Source organism: Chanos chanos, chromosome 6, assembly GCF_902362185.1.
Source record: "Chanos chanos chromosome 6, fChaCha1.1, whole genome shotgun sequence".
Taxonomy (NCBI): domain Eukaryota; kingdom Metazoa; phylum Chordata; class Actinopteri; order Gonorynchiformes; family Chanidae; genus Chanos; species Chanos chanos.
The window spans coordinates 7590541-7603749 of record NC_044500.1 but is presented as its reverse complement, the minus strand read 5'-3'; the positions used below and the strand labels follow the sequence as shown (position 1 = coordinate 7603749).

The 13209-nt window shown below is 40.9% G+C and overlaps 1 protein-coding gene across 1 annotated transcript in view; it reads left to right on the top strand.

The window, feature by feature from the left end:
• Positions 1-1609: 1609 nt before the first annotated feature.
• Positions 1610-13209, top strand: part of atg16l2 (ATG16 autophagy related 16-like 2 (S. cerevisiae)) — a 21057-nt gene continuing 9457 nt past the window's right edge. The window contains exons 1-13 of the mRNA XM_030777951.1: positions 1610-1763; positions 2742-2811; positions 3337-3430; positions 4652-4725; positions 5931-6182; positions 7445-7510; positions 7980-8066; positions 8360-8413; positions 8649-8754; positions 10631-10736; positions 11456-11526; positions 12004-12075; positions 12977-13097. Of these exons, the coding sequence (XP_030633811.1) occupies positions 1610-1763; positions 2742-2811; positions 3337-3430; positions 4652-4725; positions 5931-6182; positions 7445-7510; positions 7980-8066; positions 8360-8413; positions 8649-8754; positions 10631-10736; positions 11456-11526; positions 12004-12075; positions 12977-13097 (1327 nt within the window). The remainder of the gene's footprint in view (positions 1764-2741; positions 2812-3336; positions 3431-4651; positions 4726-5930; positions 6183-7444; positions 7511-7979; positions 8067-8359; positions 8414-8648; positions 8755-10630; positions 10737-11455; positions 11527-12003; positions 12076-12976; positions 13098-13209) is intronic.

The window sequence follows — 13209 nt, the reverse complement described above, 5'->3', positions numbered from 1 at the left end:
CCCGTTTAATGCGAAACGCCAAAGCGATTCATTTCAACGCACAGTATTTTGAACAGTCACGGTTCATTTCTTTAAACGTATATTTATTTCTGTACAACTCGGCTTGCCAAATTTTACGTGTTTGTGTGTCTTTTAATTTATGTCTGTCTTTCTTTATATGTTTTGTAAGCACCTTTTCGATGTTTTTAAGAACTTCCAAATGTGATGTAAATGTGATACACTACGTGCTAAACTTAAAGTGTGTTTCATCCTGTACTTTTTTTTTTTAATGATTTCATTATCAAAGTAAGCCATTCATAATGAGGCACTTCATATCAGCCAATGCAAACAGTTGTACATTTGTAACTTCACACTTGTTTGTTTTTTGTTTGTTTTTTTGTTTCCGACCAGCTACATAAGTGTGAGAAATCTTTTCATACGAGTTATTGAAAGCAAAACACCCTTCACTCTGTAGCAAGGTGTTGTCCTTAGTTCAGTGTTAACTGATAAGTCGTTCTTGATCTTTGGTTTTATAGAGATTTTGTAGCTGGTCCAGATAAAAGCACATTGGCAGTTAGCCTGCGTTGGCACATCAGTATTGCTACACAGTTAAGACTAGTTAAAGTCATTTCTTTGTCATGTTGTGTGTTCCTTAAAAGACTGATTTCCACTATGGTCTCTGACTCATGTTTTCTGCCCAGTCAGCTTTCCATCTACTATTTCTGTAATAATTGACCATTCTGCTCATGTGAAGCCCCCCCCCCTCCCTTTTTCCCCTTTGTCTTTAGTAATTTTTGTCTGTCACATCAGTCCATTCTGTAAAGTTACTTGTAAATAATTTTTTAGTTGTCACCTGTCCTTATTTGTTTTGTGTTCATTTCTTCCCTTGGGCATTTCTTACAATAAAATGTTTTATAAATTGTCCAGAGCTCTTTTTTGTTTGTTTGTTTGTTTTGTCTTGTTTTCTGAATGATTTATTGGTTCCTTTATTTGGTTTACGGTGGTTTGTCTTTAGAGTTTGTTCCTTGTTGCGTTGCGTTCGGTTCTTACTTTGCTCACACTAATTCAGACAGGAAAGGTAGTAGCAAGTATAATAACCTAGCCAGTGAATCTTGATTTTTTTTTTTTTTTAAATATTGATTTACTTTTAAAAGTAATCTCTTCATTTAGAGAGTGGATACATGAGGTTTACTTACGGCCTCCACTTAAGGTGGTTTTAATTACGACCGAATATAAAATACTGGTTTAAAAAGGTGATTTCCGGTCACTGCGAGCGAATGATTGCGCAGCAGACGTTAGTAAGTTAAATCTTCAAGCCTATAGACTTTTACCTGTTTTACGCGCATCTTAAAACCGTGAAAGGCAACATCATTACACGTTCTGTCAGAAACGGGCGTGTCCTGACATGTGTTTTTCATGACCAAAGTGACGAAGCGATTCGGCCTAATGACGAGTTAGAGTGCCGCCTACGATTGGCTGAACAAGTTGTTGTTCCGAGTTTCTCCAGGCGTTGACAGCGGCTGTGAGAGAAGACCAGCGATGAGTAAATGACTTATTGTTAAACGTGTCTTTACGGAAACCTACCGCTTAGCTATGACTTTTGCTGAAAACACGGACATCTTTCTTCATTATGGCTGCAGTAGATTGCATGGAGTTAACGAATCTATCTGGGAGCAGAAGTTCGGACCCTAAAAAGACGGAGTCCTGGAAACGTCATATCATCCGGCAATTGAAACAGCGCGACAAATCGCAGAAGATCATTTTTCAAGATGTCATTCGATCATGTATGTTAAATCACAACACTGGTTATTTACCCTTCTCTTGTTAGATTCGCACTACTAGATTGCTTTGCTGTCTCATAACGCCTTCTTTCAGTGTACTCTCTTCTTTGAGGAAATACCTGAAAAGAAATCGAGAAAAACAGTGTAATTTCCCTATTGGTGTAATTTCGGCAACCAGCTAACACAGCAACGGTGTTTGATTCGCAAAGCAAAGCACATTATATTCAAGCCCAAACACACAGCTTTCATTTTCATTACTTTTTGTGACCTGCCCTGTTTACAATGAAATAGTGTTCAAAGTGCGACGCAGCGGGCATGTTTCCACCTCCGAATCTAAACCTGTGAATGTAGTAGGCTATGCCGAATGCAATCTGATTTTAGAGAAACATCGTTTCTTGCGTCTGAATGTTATCTTAACCCTCTGAGGCACTGGTATACAATTTACCAGTATGATCCAATTTCAGGACAAATGAGACCTTTGATTCTTTTTGTCATTTGAGACAACTAGATAGATAGTTGTATATACAGAAATGAATCGTCCTTATTGTTGTTGTGTTCATTTCATATATATGTATGTATACACACACACACACACATACACACACACACACACACATATATATATATGTATGTATGTATGTATGTGTGTGTGTGTGTGTGTATGTATGTATGTACATTATATACACATGTAAAATAGCACATTTATATAAACAAATTTATGTATTCACTCAGCACAATTACATTACTTCCCTCCAAAAGCCTGGTTAGGTTGATTTGAAGCTTTCCAAGGAAGGCTAATTTCGTGTGAAATTCAGATAGTGTCTGTCATTTTAGCACTAATGAATACTCTCATTATCGGGTATGTGTTACTACTGTCCTGAATTTAAAACAAAGTAGTCTGGCAGTTGACTCCAGATGTGAGTTGTTAGTTTTACTGTTGTTCTGCCGGGTCTGTTTATCTTGCTGTCCATTTTCCTTCAGATCTCAATCTGCTTGAACGGTCGAAGCAGAGAGCCCTCATAACTAAAGGCATTCTGGGATCTGTGAGCAGGTAATCTTAATCTTGAGTTTTATGGAAAATAAGCTTAGACGAAATGCCAACAGGCCATTGAAGATTACGGTGTTTTAACAGAAAGTCATAGGCCTGCTTTGACTTATATGACGTTTTACCATAGTGTCTTTGTATAACTGCATGAATACAGCAGGGTAATGAATACAGCAGTATCAATCACACAGTGTTGTACCTGTGTAAACAATTCTGTATAAGGAAGTTCAATCACGGATCATAAAAAAAAACCCTTAAGTGATCTTAAGACATTGTTTTGAGTTGCTCTGCACGCTACAGCATGCCCAAGGCAAGTCATCAAGACATTGTGCTTAGATGCCCACCTGATTCTGGTGATGCTTTTGAAACAGAGGACAGTTTTGGTCCTTTAATCCTTGATTACTCACTGAATCATTTGTTTGGTTAGTTAGTGTTTAAAAGAATCTCACTTTTATTGTGGTACGGTTTATTTGGGAGATTTTGACTTTTTCTTTTTTTCTTTTTTTTTGTTCTTTTTTCCTGACCGTACAGGCCCCCACAAGTTGATTCATCCAAAGAGTCTGTGGCGACCCTTATTTCCAGACATGACGGTGAAGTAAGAGATCTCAGGAAAACCACCGGAGACGTAAGACAGTAGCGATAAAAAACATTAAAAAAAAATAGTCTGCACGCTAAAAAGGAGTTGATTTCCAAAACGTGTGGGTTCAGTGTCTGGTGCCTGGACACATGATTTGGGTTTTTGAGAGACTTGTGTAGCGTAGAATACAGTGGCCGGGATGTTCCACCAAATGAATCAAGAGCTGAACAAGACAGATGAATGACCTTGGTAAGGCATGACCGCTGTTTTACTGTGTTTGTCTACAGTTAGCAAAGGTGTTTGATTTTTTTTTTTTCTCTTTATTTGGCTTCTGATAACAGAACCATTACCCATAAAGCCTTAGCCTCTTGCATTGTCTCTGTTTAAGCGACATGAAATCGAAAGTGTAAAAGTTTATGACTTAGTATTGCAGTGAATCTGGATGTTTGGATTGCTGTATTTGGTCAGTCCTACAGTTATGACCTCGCTGATAGAGCTCTAGTGTAGTTTGGTTAGTCCCTCGCCGTTCCTTTGGTTCCTATCTGATGGGATGAATCCCAGATCCACTGTGTTTTCCGATGAGCAGTCAGTCGTTCAGAATCAAACCCACATCTCAATAATCATGGACTTGGCTCTTGCCATTAGCATTAAGCTGAAATACTCAGAATGTTTTTTTTTTCCTTACGAACACTTGAGTATTATCTTCAAACCGCTTTGTGTTTTGGGTTTGTTCGTCAGTACAGGTTTGGGAAGATAAGTGTGCCTCTGGTCTGTTTAAGTGTGGGTGTATTGTTGGTGCCCCAGGCCCCAACAGACATAACCCTGACGCACTTGTGGTTTGTGTCTCAAGTTTTTTTTTTTTTTTTTTTTCACAGAGCAGAAAGCGTATGTGGGGAAACAAGAGAAAGAATTCAGTGGTTACCTTCTTTTTTTCTTCTAGCTTTGTAGACTTCCAGTCTGCGCTGAACAGGAATAAAAAAAAAAAAAAAAAAGGGAAAAAAAAAAAAATAGGTGAAGCTTTAGCGTAGCACTTGGATCTTGTGTAATTGCATGAAAACAGCAGTCTGCACTGAACTAAACAAATAAAAGCTACTGCCTCAGGATTTGAAAAGAAGCTGACAGCTGTCAAACCTTTCGTACATAGATGTGTTAAATGAAACCTCTCGTAGGCGGTGCTTCTCCTAACATTATAAATATACACTTTCTCTTTGCTCGTGGCTTAAGGAAAAATGTACACATTCGTACGTGTTTTCTTTGCGGTCTCCCCAGCTTGCGTACAAAGTGGTGGAACTTCAGCAGCAGATAAAAATCAAGGAAGCCGTACTGGTGGAGCAGCATGCCAGGTGAGTCTTACCATTGCCTGAAACTCCAAACAGGAAAGGACAGCATTCCGGGCCGGAACGAATCAGTGTGATTATAAATATGATACGATTCTGACTTTCATATTTATAATGCAGCATGTGTCAGGACTGGACGTGAGCACAGATTTCTTTACTTCCCTTGGGTGATTGAACCCTCTCTTTTACTGCTCAGTGACACTCAATGACAGGCAGGTAACCTTGTCGTTGTAGGTCAAGTGTAGACATGTAAAAGGATTATGGGTAAATGCACGTTTGAAATTAGGGGGAAAAGGGATAAATAACAAAGAGAGTGTGTGTGTGTCCGTGTGTGTGTCCATGTGCGTTTGTGTGCTTGTTTAGCTGAGCTGGGTTTTGAGCCCATGCCTTGAATCATTTTGTTATTATTCAATTATGGTGCAGATAGATTTCTATAATAAGGTCATTAAATACCCTGTAATTACACTGTTACAAGCTCTTACCACTTAAATGTTTCATTTAGGCTTTGTAGTGCACACACTTAAACCTTAAGCATGATGTTTTGAAAAAGAATGGAGCATCTATAAATGCAGTATTTTGCAAATATAGTGTTTGACTGTAGAACTATAGTCCTAGAACTAGAGAGTTCCATGAATGGTAAACTTCAGTTTTATTAAAGTTATCAAGAGAGAAACTGATATCTAACATTGCCTTCAAGGAATGTTGTCCGGTGAAATGCCTGCAGTTTGACTTTAGATGAGGTTGTCCTTTTTGATATTAGTGAGAAAAACAACAGTTGAAAACATATTAAGGGTGAAAATGAATTAATGGTGTAGGTGCTTTGTTGTTATTCATGATTGTAACACCCCCTTTGCCTGACATTGCCATTAGTTGTCTTCTGTTGTCAGAATGATCAATCTGTGCACATTTTCTCATAGTCATCAGCTGTGCACTTGCTCTCATAGCTATTAGGTAATGAGACTTTATCTGGCAGCTTTCTGGATCCATGCTATTGTATGGTGGACATAAAAAATGGGATTTGAACTTGTAAGACTGTGCACTTTTTTCTTTTTGTTTTTGGTGAATCCTCAGTCTCATTGCGAAGTGCAGTAGACCTTTCCTTTAAGAAACGGAGCTTTCGTAGGTGTGGAGCTTTTAAAATTAAAAATGAGATTTGACAGTGGTCGCCCAAAGTCCGTCTTATTTTTTACTGGTCCGCAACCCCCCTTCAGGCTGAATGAGACCGAGGCCCTCCTGTCCGCCGTTGAGCTGGAGCATGACGTGATCCAGGAGCGTGTGACCGAAATGCAGGAGGGGAACCGGCACCTCAAACGGGAGTATGATAGTCTGCTACAGCGCCACCAAGAGGTGGAGATGACCTACCGACGGGAGAAACTGCACGGCTCGGAGTTGCTGGAGGACATGATCCGGCGTAAACAGCATGCCGCCGCTCGCATGAACAACAGAAACGAGAAAAGAGTGAGGTGAGGCTCTCAGAGAGAGAGACCTTAGAGGTCAAAGGTCGTCTCCCATAGGTCAAAGGTCACTGCCGAGCAGGATCGGTGGCTTCAGGAGTGCAAGTTCAAGTGACGCCGTTTCAGATGTTAATTATTCATTCTTTTTTTTTTTCCCCACTTCCTAAGCCGCTTATCCTAATTAGGGTTGCAGGGGGTGCTGGAGCCTATCCCAGTGCTCACTGGGCGAAAGGCAGGGAAACATCCTGGTCGCCAGTTCATCGCAGCAGATGTTAGTTAGTCAAACTTTATTTATTTAACGGAAGTAAGCGTGCTAAAAATGCTGGGGGTTAAATTTTGGGTGATTTCTCTGGATCTGTCCTGGATAAGCACAATGTTGAAGTCCCACCCCCTCCAAACTGAGCTGTTTTGTGTTTCTGACCTCAGACCATGGATTTAACCTCTTATTTATTTCACCTCCATCATCCCAATCAGCCATTTCCTGCCCATACACAGACAAACTCACAAATTGTTCTTTTAGGACAGGATACCTATACAAACACAAACTCACAAATTGTTCTTTTAGGACAGGAGACCTATACAAACACAAACTCACAAACTGCTCTTTTAGGACAGGACACCTATACAAACACAAACTCACTCCGTTTAGCAGTGGAGACCTATTAAAGACCTAAATAGTGATGAGGAGAAAGGCCGAAAAAAAAAAAAAACAACTCGTCATCCTGCAGTGAAGGGCTTACTGCAGCAAATTAAAAAGCAAGCAACTGAAATTACTATGACAATGAGCTGAATTGAGGAACTGTGTGTCAGATTAACCAAGCCTATTTTAATGTGTCAGCCTGCATCGTTCCTAAATTTATAAGACCAAATAGGTAGTAAGATATAGAGATATGAGTGTATTTTTTCATGATTACCGCAAGAAAAATACAGAACTAACCGTCACATTAACACAATGTCTGAGGGCTGTATCCTCTCTATGCGTAACATTAGCTTTGTAAGCAGCACGCCACCAAGAGCAACTCTGCGTGTGACCTCATACCAAGCACAAAAAGTGTCATTTAACACTGTATTCATGTCCTGTGGTTAAACATTTCTGAACAGACGTGACAATGTTCCAGCAGAGCTATCATTTTCATTTCCATTAGAACTGAATTGAATTGAATGTCACCAGTTTTGTAGCGCTTTTTGAAAACAGAAGTTATTACCGACGCGACTGTATCAAAGATTATTTCCTTTTTTTTTAATCAAATGATTGTCATTTCTTTTCACAGAGCCAGGGAAGCCAGTCTTCACAAGGAAATTGAGAGCGCTGCCAATAAAAAAGTCAACATCGAGGAGTAAGTTTTTCAGACTGCCCGTAGAAAGGCGAATGCAATTTTTTTTGTTGAAATCACGTAGCAGTGAGAGTGTATTTAGAGTTGTTTATTGAAGCTTGGGGAGATCACTGTGTCACAGTGAAGAATCTTGGGAAAATGGCGGGAGAGGTGCCTTAGAAGATTTGTTGAAGAGGGTAATTACCATGACTACTGAAAAGTGACCTCCCTTGTGAGGGATTTCCTTATTCCTCACAGGCTTGTTCAGTGCTAATTGTTGTCAAGTAGAGGATGTTCCCATCAGACGGAGTTCACGCACAGAAAACACAGCGTTCCCATAGGTGTTTTTTTGCGTAATTTATTCAATGTGCAGTGGAAAATTATGTTAGTGTAAATTCCCTGTTGAAATATGACGCAAGTAAGACTCCAGTCGAACAGTTTTTTAGTAGCATCATGGATAATTTTATGCTGCTTTTGTTGCTTTTGTTGTCAGTATACCATGCAAAGTACCAGCCTCTCCGAAAGCATCTTCACCAAAGAGTGAGAAGAGTTTAGAACGGAGTCATGGGCGTGTTTTCAGGTAACAGAAGGACCGCCTTATATATATATATATATATATATATATATATATATATATATATATATATATATTTAATACTTATACTATATTTCATTATTAAATATAATTATTGAATTACATCAGCTTTTTTCATTTTGCTAGCTGAGAACACTTGAGGGAGAGCAGTAATTTATTTATTTATTTATTTATGTTTAGCTTTTAGCATTGTTTTTTTTTTTTTATTATTATTATTATAGAACGTTTAGGCCTTTTTAATTCCCCACGTCAGTTTTAACTGTGTTTTTCGTTTTCAGGTCGGCCTCTGCCACTTCTCCTCGTCTTTTCAGTTCCTTCAGAGGCCTATTCGAGTGAGTCACCCCCTCGCCTAAAAAACCACATCACACTACGCTCTTTACAGCTCCTAGAATCATGTCTCATAGATTCTCTAACTGGTCGTTTCCCCAGCACCTCCGTGTGTGTTTCACATCACCTGCTCCGAGAAGACACCTTAGCTTATGTTCAAGCGATGTACCTCCTCAACGCTCGGCTGTAAACCTCGGTTCTTACTCTCTGTCCTAATTGCTCTGTTTTGTGTGTCCATAGCAAGAAGAGGAGGGGTAATTCAGTCTGTAGTGAGGAGGAGGATCTCTGCGCTCCTGTCGGCATCTGCCTCGTCGCTAGGGTTCCATCCAGAGCAAACCATGTCCTGGTAAGACACCAGATCAATATCAGATACGCTAAGCATCTACAGCCCGACTGCTAACATTCCAAAGCGAGAGTTGTTCTCCTAAGTGTAGAATTTTTCAGGACCGCAGGTCAAAAATCAACCTTTCATAACAAACAAGTTTGGGGTTTTTTTTGTTTTTTTTTTAGTGAATGTTCCAAAGCTCATGCCATAATGCAAAGCGTGTTTATTTGTACGTACCACCGCGGAGTGTTTATCCGTACGTGCCGCAGTCCAAAGATTACCCCTCCCAAACAAAAACCATTGTGATCAGCATTCAGCCGTTTAAACAACGAGCAGTAAACTAAGCCAACTAATCAGATAATGCTCTGATAAAAGGTATCAGCTGTTTCAATATTAACCCAAGTAATGGGCTTCCAGCATCAGTCCTGTTTTAGTAAGCAATCAACCATTCAAAGTATTGCCCAAAAATCCACGATTTCCATCCATTCCACTGGATCCCGTTTCTACCAGCTTTGGTGGATTGTGTCATAGAACAGTGCGGCTCCTGGACTCTCAAACTGAGGTGCATTAATGAACCTTATCCAGCTTCATTAGGCAGATGTCAATACTCCATTATGGAGGGCCACAGTCTGCCCTTTTAGGTTTCTGCATCAGCGCCGGTTTCGCTCTGGATCAGTCGATACCGTTGCATATCAGAACATATATAGAGAAGGATCCTTTTTGTAAAATTGATTTGAAATTAAAAAAAAAAGCCCCCCCCCTTTTTTTTATTTTCTTCTTTTTTTTCTTTCTTGGTGTGTGTGTGTGTGTGTGTGTGGTGGACGGAAGCCACTGGTCAATGACTCGGTCGGCCTCAGCTCGGACAAAGAGCCTGTGTGTACGCTCAAACAGAGAATCCCTTTGCCACAGCGTAGCACTATCTCTGAGAGACATCCAGCACTGAGATTCTCTCATCTGAATGGCTCCCAGAACCCCCCCCCCCCCCCCCCCCCCCCCACCTACCCCATGCTCATGCAACCACCCCCACCCCTCCCAGCCTGAACTGTGTGTTGGTGCGCACTGCCGTCAGGACTTCCTTAATTGGACAAATGTCACTGCACTCTATTTGCATATTCTGTGGTATGTTTTAGGCACAACACTCTAGGTTTAATATGTTGAGATTAAGGAAACAGGTTTTTGTTTTCGAGTGTAGTTCCGTTATTTCTTGTGTGTGTGTGTGTGTGTGTGTGTGTGTGTGTGTCTGTGTGTGTGTGTGGTGTTTGTGCTTTAGACCTATATATGTTGGGCTGTGTTTTCTGTGGTAAAGCAGGCTTCTTGTTTAGATGATTTAAGCTCACTGAATCCAGTGTCTTGGGAGTTGACCGTCAGCTAGCTGTCTTCCTTTTCTCACTTCCTCTGAACTATCACACATGACAGACCACTTACTCATATCTGATCTCTTAAATATGAACATAATTAAGATGAGTAAACAGTTTGAGTGAAACATTACTAACATCAAAAACCTTTGTCTTGAGTTCTGGTCTGCATTTTGCCTTTGAGCAGTTTGGGCTAATCGTTTTAGATTTAAAATCGTTTTAATTTAAAGGCTGAGTATAACTGATGACTGAGTGACCTAACGAAGGAACAAACTAATGATTGAATGAATGAATGAATGAATGAATGAATGAATGAATGAATGAATGAATGACTGAATGAATGAATGAATGAATGAATTTGACACGTCATGTTTGTAATCCATTTCAAGTCTTTGAGGCTTTTTTTTTTCCTTTTAAAATATACTCATACTTTACACATGTGTTCATTTGTGTCTTATGTGTTTCGCTCAGTGCATGAAATGTATTTGAGCAGTACAGAATGAGAATGAATTATACATGATGTGTTTTTTTTTGGGGGGCAGGATGCTCATGAACTGGGGATCAATGCAGTTCGATTCAGCCCCAGTTCAAACCTGCTGGCTACGGGTGGAACAGACAGGGTGATTAATCTATGGGACGTCAGTGGAGGTGCGACACACACACACACACACACACGCACCAGCCCTTACCACTGCTTCAGCCAGCAGATGTCAGTCCACTCAAAGAAATATGGCTGTTAATTCACACAAAAAACATAAACACACACACACACACACACACACACACGCACACACGGGCGCGCACACACACACACACACGCAAGCCGTCTCATGGTTTTCTAAATGTCAACTGTTGTGAGTTGCATATCTAGCGTGTTGCAGATACTCACGTAACTCAGATGACCCTACCTTAGGATAATGAGAATAAAGACTTAGCGAACCAAAAGGTTGGCAGGTTGGCAAACTGGCATATTTTTCCGTGTCGTGTTACCATATACATTTCATGATCACTCCTGGGTGTCCTCTCAATAATTTCTTACCTTAAGAATTAAGTAGAACTGTATTTTATGGAATGCCTGAATGAAAAAGAGATCAAAAAATTAAATAGGTCTGAAGTATATAAGTATGAGGTTGTTTTCAGTGCTTTTCAGCTCCAGTCTTGGGAACCCAAAAGATGGTACTCGGTACTTAACACCTAACTTTAGCTTGACTCGTCCAGGAAGCCAAGGGCCCAGTAATGAGTAGAGAAAGCGAAGCAGGTCTGATAATGCTAGGCTAGAGCAAAAATGTGTTGTGTTGTGTTTTGGGTTTCCAGGACCAAAGCCGAGAACCAACGTCCTATAACCATGTTTCTGGTTTGTTTCATAGGCATGCTACACAAAAGAGGGACACTAGATGGCAGTAACGAGGGCATCACCAGCATCGAGTTTGACCCGACGGTACGGAGAGCATGAACCCATCACAGCTGTGTCATCTCTGCTTAGCAGTCATGTCATTCCAGGGCCTTTCTGCCGATTGCAGCTCGCAACCCCCGAAATCGCGTCAACTTGAATTTTTTTTTTCGACCGCATCGAGAAGAAGTGCTGGGGTTCCAAAATCACCGGCACAGGCTCGTCTCAGAGCAGCTCGTCTCAAAGGCGGTCATCGTGTTTTTGTCTGTTTTTTTATCCTCTTCTCCTTCTTCTTCTTCTTCTTCTCTCTCAAGTACCCATCTCCATTTCAATCTGTTCCTTTAATGGAGAGAAACACTAGTCTGTGATTTATGGAGATGATATCATCATTTCCTAAGAGCAGTTGTGATGATTCAACAATGCCTTGTAAATAATTTCTCTTTTCTCTTTTCGTCACTCTCCTTTCCCCTTTGCCCCCCCCTGCCCACCCCCCACCCCCACTTTCCCACCCCCTTCTTTCATCAGGGCACCAGGATTTTAGCGGCGTCGTACGATAAATCGGCTCTGTTTTGGAGGCTGGATGATTGCGTTCCCAAGGTAACAGAGCACTCCTGTGTTTGGAGTGTGGTTCGTCCATACCACTCCGTTGCTCTGAAATGTCACTATGAATTACCATCTGGGAAGTGTCATCCACCAGCAAGCGCTACTGTTGAAAGCTTTGTTAAAAAAAAAAAAAGGGCAGTGGAGATGTTCTGCTTTGAGTGTGTCCACCCCCGCCGTCCCAAAGCGTTGTTTGACATAGTCCAGATAGGATGGGTGGTGCAAGGGCAGGCTTCATAAAGGAGTACGAAAACCCGAACACATTAACAATGAGTGCCGGAATGGAATATTTTTATATATATATCAGATTGGGCCGGAAACTTTTACGGGTTAGGAGATGTGTGCATGTACCCAAGAGGGCACGACTTGGTTGTCGGTGATCATTTCTAAGCTGTAGTTTAGAAACAAATCTGACAGTTTTTGTCACATTTATTGGAGTTTTGCACTAAGTCTTCGTGTATTATTCATTTACAAGCGACAGCCTGGTGTGTCATGTTTGGCAGCCCCGAGTAATATTGATTATCCTGTGAAAGTTCCTGATGATTACACTGATCTGTTTCCAAAACAGCACATCTTTTTAGCTGTAGCACCATCATGGAGAACAATAAATAAAGCTTTAAAATTTTATGAGGAAGATAAGAAAAAAAAAGAGGAAAAGGAAGAAAAATATCTCTGTCCCTACAGATGTTTCCGGAAGCAGCAGGTTTGAATGGCTGCTTTAGAAGCCGTCCGTAACTTACTGTTCCTTTGGATTTTGAGGTTCCTTCAGAATAGTTTGATATCTTGTCTGAGACAGTTGTAGTTAAGGTGTGCGTGTACCTGTGTGCATCTGTGAGTTTATGTGTGTGTGTGCGTGTGTGTTCTTTCCGGGGTCTAAATGTCACCTGCCTCGTCTCAGGTCACGCTGACAGGTCACTCTCGTAAGGTAACGGCAGCCAAGTTCAAATGCAGCCTCAAGCATGTGGTGACCGGGAGCGCAGACAGGACAGTGAAGATCTGGGATCTACAACGGGCTGCCTGTGAGTCTTACACACACACACACACACACACACAGAGACTCAGACGCACGCACTCGCGCACACACTCACACACATACAGAAACGCTATCCTTCATCTCTCTCTCTTTCTGTT